This window comes from Pungitius pungitius, chromosome 21 (assembly GCF_949316345.1).
Source record: "Pungitius pungitius chromosome 21, fPunPun2.1, whole genome shotgun sequence".
Taxonomy (NCBI): Eukaryota; Metazoa; Chordata; class Actinopteri; order Perciformes; family Gasterosteidae; genus Pungitius; species Pungitius pungitius.
In genome coordinates this window covers 15,341,618-15,359,923 of record NC_084920.1, presented here as the reverse complement: position 1 = coordinate 15,359,923, position 18,306 = coordinate 15,341,618, and the positions used below count along the sequence as shown (strand labels likewise).

The following is an 18,306-nucleotide window of genomic DNA, read 5'->3' as shown; positions in this document are numbered from 1 at the left end:
TAAGGACTGCGCTTTAACAGTGTTGAGAAGTCCTGTTTCTTTCTGCAGGCCGTTAAATCCCAGAGGTCCAAAGGTCACGGAGCTAAATCGACTTTCGTGTGACTCGACAGTTCACGTTTCCCCGGACGTCTCATCCATCAATCACCATGACGGATCCCAATCTTCTACTCGCGTCACATGACTTCTTCTTTCCAACGTGAAAGTCGGTTTGGTTTGATTTCTCCTTTTAAATCATCAGGCAGTGAAAATAATAATGTGACCAAAGGCTTGTGCGTAACAGCTGTTTGCTCTTGTTTTTAATAATATTTTTTCCTTTTTACTGAAGCGGAGTGTTTGCCTTGATTTGATGATTCACTAATTAAGTAAATAAACTACAACTGCGACGAGTTTGAGAATGTCTTGAAACAAACGTTGTCCTGTGCTTTGTATTATTTTGCATTGCTTGAGGGGTCATCAACAAAGGTGGTGAATGCAGGATATACAGGATGTTCTAGTGTGTTAAAACACTATTATTGAGCCAGAAATGAGTATCACTTAATGGAACACCACCAGTAACGAGTGGAAATGACAAACCGGGCCAACGCATCCAGGCCAGCAGCCGGACCTTCTCCTCCAGACGAGGTCCTGCTCCAACATGTTCACCTTTACAGCAGCATCGCATCACAAGTGTCGTCTTCATCGGACCAACCTGGTTCTGCAGAAGCTTGTTGAAAGCCTCGTTATTATGAAAAACCACCTCACTTTACTATTTCTTGTAAATAATCGAGAGGGGTAATGAACAGTTAAACATTCATAGAGCTTTTGCATTTATTGTTGAATAAAATAAAATTAACGTAACATTTACATTTCCAAATCTTTGTTATTATTTCAAAGGCAGTTATAACCAAACGCAGCAGGTTATCCGGCGTGTGGTTTGTGGGTAAAAACCACGCAGACATTGAGGAACTTAATTGAACTAAATTAAATCGAATTAAATGATTTTAGTTCAATTCAAATTACATTGAATTGAATTACATTCCATTACACTAAATAAATGTAAATGAAATGATGAAACATTAAATTATATTGCACTGAATGGCACACAGTTAAATATCATTATTACACGACATGTCATTTAGTTGATCTATCATTCAATTACCGTCACCTATGGTCATGAAGGAGGGGTCATGACCGAAAGAACTAGGTCACGGGGTACAAGCGGTCCAATGGGTGATGACCTCGGTTGACCCCTCCGTCTTCAACAATTCCCAGTGATGCTGTGACAGACGTTTCGAAGCTCACAATTCAATTCAATTCATTTTATTTTGTATAGCCCAAAATCGCAAATTACAAATTTGCCTCAGAGGGCTTTACAGTCTGTACACATGCAACATCCTCTGTCCCGAAACCCTCACATCGGCACAGGAAAAACTCCCCAAAATATGAAAAAAAACCCTTCAATGGGGAAAAAAGGGAAGAAACCTTAGGGAGAACGTCAGAGGAGGGATCCCTCTCCCGGGATGGACAGACTGCAATGGATGTCATGTGTACAGAATCAACAATGTAAAAGATGTACAATACATTCAATTTCTCTAACTGAAATGATACAAGTAATTGCAAGTAGCAGAAGAGGTGTACGGCAGGACCACTGCAGGGACAACCTCCATCAGATCGAACCACCATCCACAGAGGCTTCTGTGGGGAGGGAGAGCAGAAAGATGTTGGTTTTTGATGACAGTAATATGAATCATATTTAAAGTAATGATGATGGCAGCAGCAGGTGTCAGCAGAGCCATGAGCCAGGAGTTAGAACCGGGGTCCGCACGAAACTATGATCCACGGAGACCTGCTAGGCGAGAAAGCACAAAAAACTCCCGGAAAGAAGCTTAATTAGTGATGTACATTAATAAAGCATGGATGATTGTGGGAGGAGAGAGTGAGAGTGAGAGAGGGGCTCGGTGTGTCCTAAGAAGTCCCCCGGCAGTCTAAGCCTAGAGCAGCTTAACTAAGGGCTGGTCCAGGCTAACCTGAGCCAGCCCTAACTATAAGCAATATCAAAGAGGAACGTTTTAAGCTTTATCTTAAATGAACTGACCGAGTCTGCCCCCCGGACTGAAAGTGGAAGCTGGTTCCACAAAAGAGGAGCTTGATAACTGAAGGCTCTGGCCCCCATCCTACTTTTTAAAACTCTAGGAACCACAAGTAGCCCAGCATCTATGGAGCGTAGATGCCTTGTAGGACAATACGGTGTAACAAGCTCTTTAAGATAAGACGGTGCCTCACCAGCAAGTGCCTTGTAGGTGAGGAGAAGTACCTTAAATTCTATTCTTGATTTAACAGGAAGCCAGTGCAGAGAAGTTAATACAGGAGTTATATGATCCCATTTCTTAGTTCTTGTTAATACACGTGCTGCAGCATTCTGAATCAGTTGGAGAGGTTTAAGCGATTTACAAGAGCAGAATATGTAAAAGAAGCAAGTATCGTCAAACACTGCAGTATTCTTTATGCTAATTAGGTTTAAAAAAACATGAAACAGGCTTCTCCCACCCGACATAACTGAAGGAACTTTCTCAATACTTATCATTAAAGTTAAATTAGTAAGTTATTTCCTGAAAATGATCTGATTTGTAAAACAATAATTCAACCAATATGGAGACTTTTCAACTGTGATTGACAAGGTTAATGTTTAATGATTACTTAGAAAGCTTCGGTCGTTAAATCCCTGCAGTAAACAACAAAATCAATGCAAGTTCTTTGCATGTAATCATCTGAAATGGAAATCTGAGCACAGTTAGAATGTATTTTCATTTCTAACACTGAGTTTGTGTAACACAGGTCAATTATTGAATGTATTAAAGCTAGAAATAGATATTGCTATTCATAAAACAGTAACAGAAGATTAACACATTACTACATTACACAGTAAACTGGAAGGAAGTGCACGTTGGTCATAAATTAAAGCATAATCTAGTCATCCAGTAATGATATATATCATGAAACACGTGTTCATCAAATATAGTAAATATTAAAGCATTTGATCTGGGTTGATTTAATTGGTAAATTACACATGTGATTTAATGTTTTTGCCATTTTTGGCATTTGCACAGTTTTATTTTTGAGATTACGACAGTGGCGGCCGGTGGAAAACCTTCTAGGGAAGGTCATCCAATCAATTTCAACAGCAACCTAGAATGGAAACCGTGATGGTATCAAAAACGCAACACTAATTTGTTGTTCAATATACAACATGTATTGCAACTTAAGGAATAGTTCTTAATCTTATTGGTGTCACTCTCACAGGGAAAGTTGTTTAGTTTGTTGTGTTGAACCAACTTGCCTGGTTTTTATTATTGTAAACCCTGTTTTTTGGTAATTTGTGATTACCTTGGTTGTATTGTGTTCTTTAATGAAACCGTTTTTTCATAATTACAACAAAAACTATTATTATCAATGTAATTCCACTAAACGTGCCTGCATGTACATTCATTATTTGTATTATGTATTTCTAAAATCGATTTAAATGAGTAATGCAATGTTCCTGCTGAGAACACAATCTAATTTAGACCGTGCCCGCTTTTATTTTGAAAAGCGGCGACACAGCGGAAGTAAACAGTAATCACGTTACAACCCGGAAGAATTGGCCCCCTTTTTCTTCTCTCCTCTCCTCTCGATTGAGCGTTTGAACGGGACAAGAATGAGCGATCCGTCCCGCGGAGAGAAGACGACCAGACGCGGTGCCGCCGCCGCCGTACACCCGTCGGGGCTCACATCCGCGTCTTAGACCTTTTTCGGCGGCTCGACGTGCGGCGAAAGGCGTCCGTCCGGGTGCGAGCAGCGACGCCCCTGAAAAAACACCCCTCGCCCTGCTTACAAATCGGCTGGAAGGAATTGTTTCCCCGCAGTGTGTGATTAGACAACCGTGCGGTTCTGTGCGTGTGTGTGTGTGTGTCGTACAGCCGGAAGAAGTAAAAAAAAAAAAAAAAAAAAAAGATAGAAAAAAAAAAAAACATGGCTGAACTGCATGTTGTGGAGCCGAGCGGGACCATCGAGCAGCCGGAGCACCGCGACGTTCGCGGCTCTCTGCGCCTCGCTTCGCCCACACTCATGGTCCCGCCGCGGAGCAGCCAGCTCAGCCCCGGCGGGGTGTCGAGCGGCGGCGGCGGGCGCTCCGTGTTCGGGTTCCCGGCGAAGAGCAACGCGGGCTCCCCGGCCGAACCGGCGGAAAAGCCCGGTTCGCGCTGGGTTCGGCTGAACGTCGGCGGCACGTACTTCGTCACCACCAAACAGACGCTGTGTCGCGACCCGAAGTCGTTCCTGTTCCGGCTGTGTCAAGAGGATCCCGATCTGGACTCCGACAAGGTGAGCGCAGGAAGTGATGCCTTCACGGGACTCTTCAGCTGCACTTAAAGCGGAGTAATCCCAACTGGACCGTGAACAGCATCAGAAAAAGTGCATCAAGTATCACTTGTTTACTTCTAATTTGTTGTTTTTAGCGTTTTTTTCGCTAGAAACAATACTTTTTTTTTAAATTACCAAAGGTATATGTGTATGTTACAGGTACTTAAAGCATAAAGTACTGCTTAACTGCATGGGAAATAAAATAAAAGACCACACTGACTTTCAGTCGTTTCGTCTATCAGTTGATCACGATTCCGTTAAAGCCAGCTGGTCGCTTTTAACAAACTCATCTTCTCCTTTTTTGTGGAACATTTCTAAACGAATCCTCCCCCACGCAGGACGAGACCGGCGCCTTCCTGATCGACCGGGACCCCACGTACTTCGGCCCCATCCTCAACTACCTCCGGCACGGGAAGCTGATCATGGATAAGAACCTGGCCGAGGAAGGTGAGCGAGCGTTTTCACTGTCTCGCAGGTGAGCGTCGATGGAGACCAACGACTAAACTGTCTCTGTGTGTGTGTCCCCCCCCCCCCCCCCCCCCCTCAGGGGTTCTGGAGGAAGCAGAGTTCTACAACATTGCGTCCCTGGTGCGGCTGGTGAAGGAGAGGATACGGGACAACGAGAACCGGACCTCTCAGGTACGGAGACGCCAGACTTTCCCACCAGTGCCAACGCGGAGCGTCCAGATCGCTGAAGTGTGTGTGTGTGTGTGTCGGCCCCCAGGGACCCGTGAAGCACGTGTATCGAGTGCTTCAGTGCCAAGAGGAGGAGCTCACGCAGATGGTCTCGACCATGTCGGACGGCTGGAAGTTTGAGCAGGTGCACAAAAATGCAGCCTTTTTATATTTTGTCTTTGTTTTGTCGTGTTTTAATTCACACTTGAGTTGTTGAGAGACAGATCAAACATTTACATGTTGTATCCTGAAGGAAACCTTTTTGGAAGCCAGTACAACCATTTTGTTATTGAACCAAATATATATTTAACAATTCTTAGAAAATAAGCAGCATCTTGTAATGTCATTGTATGAATTATTATTTTTTATGTTACGGTTTGTAAATACTAGGACTGCAACTAATGGTTGTTTTTTTTCTTAGCAATCAGAAACCTAAAGATATTTAATAGTGATGCTAAAGTGAGAAAAGTAGACTTTCCTCCTATTTGAGCGGCCTGAAGAGAAAAATAATAAATCGGAAACGAAACATAGATTTTAAGATCATGTTTCTTTCCCACAGCTCATAAGTATCGGCTCCTCTTATAACTACGGCAACGAGGACCAGGCCGAGTTTCTATGTGTCGTCTCCCGGGAGCTCAACAACTCCACCAACGGCATCGTCATCGAGCCCACCGAGAAGGCAAAGGTGAGCCCCCCCCCCCCCCCATCTAGAGATGTCTTTAACCTCCTGCAACATTCCAGAATAAAGCTTGTTGATCTACAGCAGACAACGTGAACAAACAGATGGTCTCCACATGACACCCTATATTTATATTACTACTTCATGTCTAAATCAATGTGTTTATTCAGTGTGTGGAAAGTGCAATTTAAATGTCAACATCCCATAATGTGAAGATGTATTAGTTGCTCTGTGGTCTGATGAGCACCAGTAATGAAGCCTCTCCTGGAGCGACCTCTTTGACCTGTGTCTTCTGTCCTCAGATCCTTCAGGAGCGAGGCTCGAGGATGTGAGGAGACGCCGAGATCACCTTTCAGCAACGAAAAAAAAACTATAACGCAGAACTTTTCTCTCCCGTTTTCATTGTGATCCACAAGTTCACCCGTCCGCCATCAGCACCCTGAGGCGACAGGGCGCCGACCTTCCTCTTTCTCCTCCTCCTCCTCCTCCTCCATCAACGGAGTATGAAAGGGATTACAGGCGAGCGGGTTTCCTCAAAGCTCTCGCGATGCTGGTGGACGCTCAGCATAGAGCTTCTGCTCATCTTCATCATCCTCATCATCCTCATCAGCAGCAGCATCACTTTTGCATTAAGCTTAGTTGTCAGAATTCCTCCTCACGACTCTGCGAACTTTAACCGTATCCAACGAACAGGACGCCCCCCCCCGCCCCCGCTCCCAGCGCCTCCTTTCAGTCGTCCTGAACCTCCTCCTCTCCTCATCTTCCGCATCCTCGTCCTGCCCTGCTCCCAGCAGCTGGCCTCCGCTCGGTCGCCTCCGGGAAGAACATTTGGGGATATTTCAGCTCGCAAAAAAAGAAAGAAAGAAGAAAGCAACTGACTCCAAATGAACAATTTATGAACTGAACATTTTATGGAGGCCTGTGAGGAGCCTATGTACATCTATATCGGGTCACACTAGGATGACCTTTTATGAAAATGGTGTAATTACTGATTTCTGTATCCTGGTTCATTTCCATATTTGCGATGGCTGAGTTGACTTTAAGCGACGGGAGAGAATAAGTTTCCATGACCCCGAGGAAGTGTGTGCAGCGCCTCTCTGCTTTTTAGTGTCCACCGACACGATTAATCGGCTGCACGTGTTCCTCCTGCTTTGATCTCTCGCATATCTTGACAATTGTAAATTAGAGGAAGAGGACATTATGTCCCAGATCACTCGGCTGAGGTTCGGTTCTCTTCACGGTGCTGATTTTAAGACGCGTAACGACTCTCCATTATCACTCTGAAAGTTTGATTTTATTTTTTATTTTTTCAAAATAATTTATTGTGAAATGAACTGTTTGACAGTGAGAGAAATGTGCATTTACAAAAACTCAACAAAGTAACTTGAGAGCGAGTCGGATAACTAATTAATACATGAACAGAAGATTAAGCATTTTTCTCTTTTGCCTTTTGAGGAACTAAAACCAGGGAGTTTTTATCTTTTTAATTGAATCAAACTGCCAAGAATATTAAGTTACTTTTTGTTTTTCGAGCAGCTTAACGCAGAGTTTCACACATATCAGACGGGAAACCTCAAACTTACATGTTAGATATCTGAAATGCAAAAAAAAAAAAGAAGACGCGTCGGATTTTTAAAAATCACCTTTCTTTGCACAGAGAACTATTTAATGCGGTTTCGTCATATCACGCATTAACAAAAAGAGAAATGTAAATTCCCTGAGCTGTCCACGCTGTTTTTGTTGCGCTAACTTGCTCTTCATCATCCACCCCCCCCCCACCCAGTTGTTCCTCAAAAGAGTTCCTGATGGACAAACTGGAGGGAAGCACAGAGAAAGTTCTCTGCTCATCGTAGTTAAACTCCAGCTGAGCACATCTGTCAGAAACCCATTAGCTTTGTCTTTCTTTTATTGTGTCTCCTGTTGAACCAGTGATGATGATCTCACTCTCTTTAAATGTGTGTAACTGACTAACTCTTCTTCTGAAAGTGGCCTTCGTGGTCCTTGGGGGGGGGGGGGGATTTTCCTTCGGTTGCTTTTAGTTCAGCGGTGTCCAAACTGAGGGAGTGTTTTAAAAGATGGAAAAGCAGCGACAAAACCACATATTTGTTGTTGTGCTTCAGTCCCTCTTCCAGACCGTGTGAGTTCAACAGATGTGCCGATGTGCACGCTCCCCAGAGGATGAACCCGGTTGACTTTGGGGATCCTCTGACTCATCTTTTTCTTTTTTTTAGCGTTTTTGGGCCTTGAACCAAGCTGGTGTTTATCGGTGTTTTAAATGTATCATCAGCTCCACTTGACTTTTATTTCAACGTATGTCCACATATTTTAGGATTCAAGGAAATTCAATTGAACTCGACGTGTTGGTCATAGAGTATTATTTAGTAGACCAATAGTCCGTAGTTGATTTTGTGCCGGAGTCAAGTAGATTATGGATTATTTAGAGTTTGGGAACCGCTGAACTTTGAAATGTGATGATCGCAGCCCTTTTGAATTAATCATTTGTTCAGAAAAACCAAAACAAACGACTCGTTCCCATTTAGTTTTTTACTCCCCTGCACTATAGTTAGTCAGCTAGTGCAACAGATGATGTGCAATTATAACAAATCTGCAAAAAAAATATATATATATATATCTGTTGGGGCACGTGGAAACGCGAGAGCATGCCTTGTTCTAGAGATTATGACGTGTACTGTGTACTGGATTTTGTCAGACCTTGGTGTTGGTGCGAGGTGTATGTGATGCATGGGGGGGGGGGCATTTATTTGTTGGTCCACAGCGAGACGCGTTTATCCGCCTCACACCACGTTGCGTTTCTCGGTTGTTTTTGTTTGTCAGTTTAACTCAACTTCTAGATGCAGAATAGCTGTAAGAACCCCCCCCCCCCCCCTCCACCTGTTTAATCCCTTTCTTAACCTCAGTTTTAGATCATTTTATCAACACGCGATAATATTGTTTGTTTTTTTTATTCCATGGTGAATGTGTAGACACACTGCATGCGCTTGTGGACATGCACTAGTTAAAACGTCACCTATTAACCGTCACTTTGTGATCATTTATCAACAGTATTGATGTCAAATGTGAATAACGTCGTTGAAGACTGGAGAAAAAACAGTTTGGGAGCTGACACAACATTTTTTTCTTTTAGTTGTCTGATGTTTGTTTCACTTGTATTTATTTTATATTCTTTGTTGAATTTTGTCTACAGAAAAGTGTAATTTCCCTCCATGTGGCGACATCCAGTCTGGTTTTTCATCATAAAATGTGTGTTTTAAATAAATTGCACTCGCTGGCTTTTTTTTAAATTAAGATCAACAGAAACAGACTGAAGATGAAATGTGTTCTGTACAGTCGCCTCCTGGAGTAAATGTACTTTTTACTGCTGAAAAGTAGCACAAATGTAAATACTAACAGTCCGTGGACTGCTGGCCAGTTCAATCTATAGTACATCATTTATTTTAGTTATACATTGTATTAATCTGAATCGACTTAAATTACAGGTACGAAATGAACATGAAATTGTTGTAGTATTAGTAAAGTAAGTAAAGTAGTACAGTAAACTCGCCTGATTAAGACATAACTGTAGTGGAACAAAAAGTACCAAGTAAAAATGAAAGGATGAATGTTTGACCTTTGTGTGAAATGCCATCAGAACGTATGAAGCGTCTCTGTGAAGCAGCATCCGACCCCCCCTCCCTCCCAACGTGTCAGTCTCCTCCCACCGGGCGGTGCTGGAGCTCCTTCACACCCCCCCCCCCCTCCCCCCCTCTCACCACACTCCCCATACTCGCACCCCCCCCGAGCAGCGGCAGAGAGTGAGGGAGATCCGCGGGGTCAGGACCGAAGAACCGCGATCAACATCCCGGAAGACAGAAGGTGATTCTCTGCTTATTTCAACGTGTGTTTTATCCATAAATCCTACGGAAGAGAGCGATGCTTTAACGTCGCTTCCTCTTCGCTCATCCGGGCGCGTCAGAGCCGGGAGGGCGGTGGTAGCGGTGGGGACACACCGATGAGGAAAACAAACCAACCCGCTGTTATTCGGTAGTTCTCAGCGGGGATGCTGACGGTGTCTGTTTAGCGCGGATGGAAGCTCTGTTTTGGGCACGTCGGTTGGGGGGGGGGGGGGGGCTCGGATGCACCGCTTCGGTTCGCTCCCCCCCCCCCTCATCCCTGCGCGGGCCGTCCCGCGGGAAGGACCTGCGGCTCAGCATCACCTGCGTGTTTCTTACACGTGGGCCGCGGGGAGCGTTGTATAACAAGGTCCTCCAGAACACCTCGGAGCGGCTGGTCCTCTTCTCCCTGTGGACCTTCTACTTGTATTCACATCTTCTCCCCCCCCCCCCCTTTTTTAAACGTGGGTTTGTGTCCGTACTTTTCGGGCCTGGTTGGTGTGTGTCTCTGTTGTGATGTTGTGTAGTTCTTATCACTTTGTTGTCTTTTTGTGTCACTTCCTGGTTGGATTACGAACCACGTGACCGGAGGAGTTAAAAACAGTTCTGGTGGATCGGATTGCTGATATGTGATGAAACCCCCCCACCCCCCAACTGATCCCTTCCCCACTCAGAGTAGGAAGGGTAATATTTATTCTGTAATACATACAACATCACACCCATAAACTCCCATTAAACTGTAGGAAAAAGAATTGCGTTTCACAGTCATTTATCAGAAGGTGCTTTGCTGTTTGCAAACAAACGCCCCCACACAGGTTGTTAATCCTGGAGATAAGCACCGAGAGCCGTGAGAATGAAAGGTCTGTGCCGGGCCGAGCTGCTGGTTCACACTCGCCTCGTAAAAATGGAGCCACACAAACCGTAGTTTGGATTGAGATCCCCCTTGTGTGCCCAGCACACCACCAACCAGGAGTAGTTCATCCAAGATTAGTTCTGGTGAATTAACATCTTCAGTCTTAGTGAAGTTGTTTGATCTGTGACTCCACACCATTAGGATCCTCTGGGGAACACGAGAGTCGTTTGAGACATTTCAGTCCTAACGACGGTCAGGAGGGCATTGAGGTGGGTGGGAATGAGGCGGCAGTAGCTCTGCACATCCTGATGGATGCTTTCCTTCGTGGTCCCCCCCCCCCCCCCCCCCCCGAAGGTCGCAGCAGCCACAGTGACATGGGCAGCGGAGGTCACGGCGACCCGCGCAGAGCCTCTCCCGAACCGCACCGCGGAGAATGACTCGGGCTAATGGAGCCGGAGGGGCGAGCGGCGGCGTCCCGGGGGCCGAGGAGTGGGAGCCCGAGGGCGGGCCGCGGCGAGGCCCGGCGGGTGCGGCCCCCGACGGCGGCTGGGGCTGGGTGGTGCTGGCCGCCACCATCGTGGTCCTGGCCCTGACGCTGGCGTTCCCGTCCTGCATGGGCATCTTCTACACCGACCTGCAGAACGAGTTCAACGCCTCCAACAGCGAGACCTCCTGGGTGCCCTCCATCATGACCTCAGTGCTCCACGCCGGAGGTAAAAGAGACTTTCACCTTGACTACTGTGAACACTTGATGTACCCCGACCAGAGGTGGAAAGAGTAACACAATTTTGTACTCAAGTAAAAGTACTGTTACTTAAGTAACATTTTACTGAAGTACAAGTAAAGTTACCAGGCTAAAAATTAAAAAATCCTTAGCATTTTTTTTTTACTCAGTAACGGATATGATTTAAAATGTAGCGAAGTACAATACTTCAAACAAAAAATACTCAAGTAAAATTACAGATTAAAAAAAATACTTTAAAAAGTAGAAGTACACAAAAAAACTACTCAATTACAGTAACGGTACGAGTAAATGTAATTCCTTACTTTCCACCAGAGGTGTGGACTCGAGTCATGTGACTTGGACTCGAGTCAGACTCGAGTCATGAATTTGATGACTTGAGACTCGACTCGACAAAACGTACAAAGACTTGCAACTCGACTTGGACTTGAACACCAATGACTCGTGACTTGACTTGGACTCGAGCCTTTTGACTCGAGAAGACTTGCTACTTCCCATGAAAACTGGGGGAAAACATTTTCACACCACCGCGCCGCTCTGTTTATCTGCATCTGTCAAAACAATGTGCGCCACCTGTATGCAGAGAGCGCGCGCTGCCTGCACGACATCCAATCACTGCAGTCCATTTGACCGTATCAACGAGACAGCTCGTTCATGGTTACAAAAATCGGGATTTTTGAACCCGGATTCAGACTCCGATGGAAATGCTCGCCAACATTATGTCAACGTCCGTTTTAAAGTAGTGTAATGAGCTGAGTTAAAGTTATTAGTTAATCAGTTATGCAGATGTTGCATGTGTTCACGTTATGCTCCGTTACCAGCTGTAGTTACGCGAGACAACCCGAGTTTTGGGGGGCCGTGTATGCGGAAGTGTTCGTTCGGCGTGGTGACGGCCAACAGTGACCGAAGTTGAGTTGTTTAATATAAATAAATGCAGCGGAGTTGCAAGTCATCGCCTCCTTATTTACGCTGCAGCATTGGGGTGAGCGTTACAGTACTATAACACAGTCACAGTCGATCCACCATTACCCTTCCCTTCGTAGTCTAGGTCTGTGAGGCAGCGCACCATCACCCAGGGTTCCCCGTCCCCACTATAATAAAATGACTCGAAAAGACTCGAAACTAAAATGGTACGACTTGTGACTCGACTTGAGACTTGTTAGTTGTGACTTGTGACTCGACTTGAGACTTGTTGGCTGTGACTTTTGACTCGACTTGAGACTTGTTGGCTGTGACTTGTGACTCGACTTGAGACTTGTTAGTTGTGACTTGTGACTCGACTTGAGACTTGTTGGCTGTGACTTTTGACTCGACTTGAGACTTGTTGGCTGTGACTTGTGACTCGACTTGGGACTTGCTTCGTCTTTGACTCGACTTGACTCGGGACTCGAGGGCAATGACTTGAGACTTGCTTGTGACTTGCCTAACAGTGACTTGATCCCACCTCTGCTTTCCACCTCTGACCCTGACGTCTTTATTTGACTTTGAGGTGACTTCAGGTCTCACCTGGTGCTGTTGTTCAGGGTAAAATGTGAAACCAGAGAGAGGCCGGCTTTAAACTGTCTTGCTGCGTTACTGTTGATTCAGAGAAGATTATTCCGTGAGAAACAGTTTCTCGCTTGTTACCCACAGCTCAAAGAGACTTTATTGTGCTAGACATCTGGATTTCAGGGTTATCCAAACTTTAAAGGCACGTTATGTCACTTTTGCTCTGAGTTGATATTAAGTTAATGCTTTCCTGTCTGGCTTGTTGTGGCTAATGTTAGCAAATGGAAAAATATAAATGTTTCAGAAGATTCATTTTTATAACTACATTTGCATTTATATAAAAGAATATAAACCTAAACACAAACATTTACATCATTTAAGCTTTGGCGGTACAATATATTGATAATAAGTAATATTGTTTTGGCAGAAGCAGAAGTCATTATACCCACATTAGTAATGATTATGTACATATTTTGTTCAGTGGTCATTGAGACATTTGGTAAATTGGTTTTAATCAACATAAATGTTGGGTTTCCATCAGCAGTAACTTAATAAATCTGTCATTTGGAGGAAGGAGATTGAGTAGAGTAAAAAGAAAAGGCTGATATCACGAAGGTTAAACAAGACAAACCGAATGTAAATACAGTGGATTACTCAAAAACATGCTGATTATGAAAACATGAAACGTAGTGACACAAATGTCCTCTTTCACACATTCTTCAGAGTATTATATAACGAAGGAGGGAGCAGTGTTTCAGAGGATCAGGGTGGATGTTTCTGTGTCTGAAGCAGAATGAGAGACTTGTATGTGGGGACTAGAGAGGACCTTTTATGTTGCACACAAGTCTTCATGTTTTCATGTAAGTGGATATCTCGGTGGAAGGATAGAACCACGTCATACAAGGTTTTACCCATTTATGTGAATTGTTTTCAAACGGATGTTTCTAGAAGTAGTTTGAAGTCACTCTGTGAACTGGGACATCTTCCTGTTATCAGGTTCAATAACGTTCAGACTCCGTCTCTTACGGTTCATCAGCAAATGCGATGACACATAGTAATAAATGACCATATTAAACATTCATCATGTTCATCACTGTGGTTTTTTTTAGACGAAGAATAAAACGTAGGCAGACTCATCTAAGCCTCTGCCTTTGGAGAAAATCATACAGGCTTTTTATCTTGACTTTCCAGTTGAGTGGGAGGAGACGGTTGTTTTCTGCAGACAGGAATGCTTTGTACTTTGAAATCTGAAACTTTTAGCGTACCTACCTACACTTAGCACCAAGGCTTCAGACCCTCAGGCAAATCTCTGTCAGACACACACACACATGCACGGTAAGCGCATATAATTTCAGTAAAGCTTTCATTCCGCAGGTACAAATTACTGTTGAGCACAAAGTCATGTGCTGCAGGATCCGGCATTTATTAAAATCTAAGAGCATTACGTCTGATCCGCAGGTCCCATTTGCAGCGTGCTGGTGGAGCGACTCGGTTGCCGGGCGACCGTCATGTTGGGCGGCGTCCTCAGCGGCCTGGGAATGGCTGCCAGTTCGTTTACCCAGTCCATCGAGCAGCTCTACGTCACCACCGGGGTCATCACAGGTCAGCAAACAATCGGCCGGTTTATGGTCGCAGCAGCTGGGCTCCCTGGTGGACTAATGTACAACTCACTTCAAACTCATTTTAACGATTATTTAAACGGTTTATGACAACATTCATCAAAATGTCGCTGGCTTCATGGTGTTTGCTAGATCTTGTTGCTGACTTTGGAGAATGGGAGCATTGTTGGAGAACACCAGGTTGGGGAAAAGATGAGAATTCATGAGCACTTAGGGAAATATTGCGTTACGCTGTATTTTTATTTCCTTTTAAAAGCTCAAAGACAAGTTCAGTGTTTTATTCTAAAGAGTGAAGGCTGGTGAGTCAGCGTGTGTGTGTGTCTTCCGGTTCCTTCCTCTAGTGGAGCCAAAGTAAAGAGGAAGTAAAGCCTCCCACTGTTTCCACACGCGATCCCAACGCTCCCAACGCTCAAGGTGTGCTTCCACGCTCGCAGGTCTCGGCTTTTGCTTCAGCTTCCAGCCCGCCGTGACCATCCTCGGCCACTACTTTGTGCGCCGCCGCGCCTTCGCCAACGCCTTGTCCTCCACGGGCACGGCGCTGGGACTGTGCACCCTGCCCATCCTGGGCAACTACCTCCACGGCGAGCTGGGCTGGAGGGGGAGCTTCCTCGTGCTGGGCGCCGTGCTGCTGAACTGCTGCGTGTGCGGCGCGCTGATGAGGCCCCTGGGGGGCCCCGGCGCGCGCCGACCGCCCCCGCCTCCCGTGGAGAAGGAGGAGGAGGAGGAGGGCGGGAGGACGCGGCGGGCGTGGGGCCGCGCGGCGGCGGCGGCGCTGAGCAAGCACATGGCCTTCGACCAGCTGCTCCACAACCCGCGGTACTGCGCCTACGCCGCGGGCATCACCTGGATGATGCTGGGCTTCGTGGTGCCCCTGATCTACCTGGTGCCCTACGCCACGGCCCACGGCATGGAGCAGGGCCGCGCCGCGCTGCTGCTCTCCATCCTGGGCCTTGTGAACATCGTGGTGCGGCCGCCCTTCGGCGTGGTCTTCGGCATGCCCTGGTTCAAGGGGCGGCACATCTACGTCTTCTCCTGGGCGCTGCTGGTCAACGGGCTCAGCAACGGCATCTGCTGCGTCGGGCCCAGCTTCCCCGTCCTGCTGGCGTACGTGGTGGTCTACGGCCTCTCCATGAGCGTGGTGGGCTCCCTGATGTTCACCGTCCTCATGGACGTGGTGGAGATGAGCCGCTTCCCCTCGGCGCTGGGCCTGCTCGCCATCATGGAGAGCGTCACGCTGCTCATCGGGCCTCCACTGGCAGGTAACAGAGGCGGCGCGGGGGGGGGGGGGGGGGGGTCCTCTGGGTTTTAGTAATGGAAGAGCTGCTCTGGTAAGAGACTGGTCCATTGGCTCTGTCATGATAGGTCCTAATGGTCTAGTTAGTGCACTAGAAATAAATCCACTTTGTACTGAAGGAAAGGAAATTTCCATGAACACAGCATAATTAAAGTAAAAGTGAAAGATTGTGATAAAATAATGTTTTTCTTCAGAATGAACTATCTCGTCAGAGTAAGGTCGAGGGTCACATCGGCCACATGTAACAGGATTGCACCTCCGGGCTGGAGGACATAAGCTGCTTGTTTGGAACAGTTGAAACACGTTCAAACGGCTCTGAGTATTTAGGTTCGTTTGGCTTCATTGTTTTTTTTCTTTCAGACTGGAAGAACAAAAAGAGAAACTTTTTCTCTTTGTGGATGTTGTTGCGAAACATTATTATTACCTAATTGTTACTTTGGCCAAGATGACGAGAAACATCATCGATATTTGCACATTATATACAAATGGTGTACAAATGTTTCTGCGAAGGATCTTGCAGACACACAGAGAACAGCGTGAGGACCTGGACAGTCTGCGTCTGTTCCTGCCTCTGTGATTGGTGGAATCCCAGGAGAGCTCCAGGCTGTTGCTGTGAATAACACAGTGTTCTTGTTGTCAGTCGCCCTTAGCCGCCCCCCTCGCGCACAACAACAACAACACAACCCGCACTTGGCTCTGGAGTTTCAGTTCAGCAGGGAGGGAGGGAGGGGGGGGAATGGAGGGTGGGCAGTGCAGGCCTCGTCTCAGATGACAGATATATACGCCTGTGTGTTTATCTGGTGACTGACAGCCGGGCCGGCGCGTTACTACAAGTCTACGAACACATGACCATCGCAGGCGTCCCGTCGCCTAAAGCTGAAGGAATGTGTCTGTTTTCAAATATGTTACATGTTCATTTTTCTAGCTGCTTTAGGAATAAAGTGGAGTGTAAAATAGTACCTTCATTTCAAATTTCAAAACAACAGTAAAATGGGGCATGGATCCAATGATCTTCCGTTCTTTCTGCAGGAGTCCTGATTGACTGGACGGGTCAGTACTTCTACGTCTTCTTCGCCTCCAGCGCCGTCGTGGCCTCCTCCGCCGTGTTCCTCATGGTGTCCTTCTACTGGTTGGACGCCAGGGACAGGAAGTCGTCGGGGCAGAGTCCACCGTCCACGCCACCCTCGGTGGACCCGGCGCCCCGCTGTGAGTACAGCAGCGTCCCCACGGAGGGGGACAGAGACAGGGCCTCGTCCAACGGGGCGCAGAACGTCAGCGGCGTCTGAAAGCCGCTCGCACCCCTGCAGACCGGAGCTTTACCTTTTTTTTTTTTCCACGCCAGGGATTGTTTTGCGCCGTCTGACCGTAAGTCAGACCCCACGTACCAAAATGATCAGATGTGCACTTACAGCTGCGACGCGATTGTACTATTTATTGCCAAAATGCTGCCGATTCTCATCGCCGTGGTTACACAGGCTCATCAAGCCAAGTCACACAAGTGCTCCTTTCGTTTGAAGGAATGACGCAATCTGGTTTCACGGAGCGTTTGAAGATGAGAGCTTCTAGTGGAGGTTAAGCTCTTAAAGTATATGTTGAAGTATATGTCTGGTTTCCATATTTTTTCATACGTGCAAACTTGTGTATCTGGGATGTTTTCCTTTTGAAAGTGGAACCGAGACATGCAGGACTGAGCCTTTAAAACCAGGAAAATATATAAAAATAACAGCTCGAGACGTTTCCTTTAAAATATCCATAAGAAGTTTTACATTAGGCCTTTAGGCTACTCAGTCAGAGCAGAAATTGGAAATTACATTCTTTTGTCATCTTTAATATCTTTCAAAGCAGAAAACATGTATTTTATATGTATGGCAGCATTAGATCTTTGAATCTGTTCTGTTTTCGCTGTATACCATGAATATCCATACTTTCTAAGCAGTGATTTATCTCTTTATTGTGTTGTTTTTTAGGTGGCTCTCACGTCCATTCTCTCCGTAGTGGAGCAGTGCCTTTCTGTAGAACCGGTGCGTTTGTAAACCCTTTTCGGGAAGATAGAAGCAGATGATTTTCTGTGTTTCCAGCAGCGCTGAGTTGTTTATGACACTGAGTTTATTATCAGTCCCAATCACAGGTTTTATATGACAGCCTTATCTTCTGATTAACAAAAAGTGCAATGGTTTTATGTCGGACGTGACGGAAAGATGTATCTACATTTTTCAGGTATAATCTGTAAAGTGGCTGCAATAAGAAGATTTGTTAGTCATTTTCAGGGGTTTGTCTTGCTTTGGGCCAAATAAAACTTTTTTTTATAAAGTCTTTATTTATGCATTATGGTCAGGGGAAAAATAAATGTTTGAATATCAAAGTAAATGTTGTGTTTTTATTTCATTTTTGGAAGTTTGAGTCCGAACATTAATTGAATGTGTAAAGTATCCATTGAAGGGATGAACACATTAATGCATCAATACTACCCAACAATACACAGTATAGTGCTCTAAAAATAAACTTAATTAACAGTTGTAATAGTATACAGGGTAAAAGTATAAAAGTGACGGCATCCAAATACATAAATGTACCCATTATGCAGATTGGTCCATTTCAGAATGTATGTATAATATATTACCGAACGTATTGATGAATGGGAAGTTTTAATCACTAATTTGATCCTAACTTGCGTAATACATTAATTGAA

At 45.5% G+C, this 18,306-nt stretch overlaps 2 protein-coding genes across 2 annotated transcripts; both read left to right on the top strand.

Annotated features, from left to right (window-relative positions):
* Nucleotides 1–3,606: 3,606 nt before the first annotated feature.
* Nucleotides 3,607–7,349, top strand: kctd2 (potassium channel tetramerization domain containing 2). The gene is made up of 6 exons (XM_037464060.2): nt 3,607–4,338; nt 4,716–4,824; nt 4,925–5,016; nt 5,102–5,197; nt 5,612–5,737; nt 6,034–7,349. Exons 1-6 carry the CDS (start codon nt 3,988–3,990, stop codon nt 6,061–6,063), a joined length of 804 nt encoding a protein of 267 aa, XP_037319957.2. The 5' UTR covers nt 3,607–3,987; the 3' UTR covers nt 6,064–7,349.
* A 2,159-nt stretch (nt 7,350–9,508) lies between these two features.
* slc16a5a (solute carrier family 16 member 5a) lies at nt 9,509–17,984 on the top strand. The gene is made up of 5 exons (XM_037464579.2): nt 9,509–9,604; nt 10,829–11,187; nt 14,163–14,306; nt 14,758–15,582; nt 16,647–17,984. The coding sequence occupies exons 2-5, from the start codon at nt 10,908–10,910 to the stop codon at nt 16,901–16,903; spliced, it is 1,506 nt and encodes a 501-aa protein (XP_037320476.2). The 5' UTR covers nt 9,509–9,604; nt 10,829–10,907; the 3' UTR covers nt 16,904–17,984.
* Nucleotides 17,985–18,306: the final 322 nt, after the last annotated feature.

Coding starts and splice junctions, on each gene's coding strand:
- kctd2 (XM_037464060.2), top strand. CDS start 3,988: ATGGCTGAACTGCATGTTGTGGAGCCGAGCGGGACCATCGAGCAGCCG. Junction 5,017..5,101: donor ACGAGAACCGGACCTCTCAG/GTACGGAGACGC, acceptor GTCGGCCCCCAG/GGACCCGTGAAGCACGTGTA. Junction 5,738..6,033: donor AGCCCACCGAGAAGGCAAAG/GTGAGCCCCCCC, acceptor TTCTGTCCTCAG/ATCCTTCAGGAGCGAGGCTC.
- slc16a5a (XM_037464579.2), top strand. CDS start 10,908: ATGACTCGGGCTAATGGAGCCGGAGGGGCGAGCGGCGGCGTCCCGGGG. Junction 11,188..14,162: donor CTCAGTGCTCCACGCCGGAG/GTAAAAGAGACT, acceptor TCTGATCCGCAG/GTCCCATTTGCAGCGTGCTG. Junction 14,307..14,757: donor CACCACCGGGGTCATCACAG/GTCAGCAAACAA, acceptor CCACGCTCGCAG/GTCTCGGCTTTTGCTTCAGC.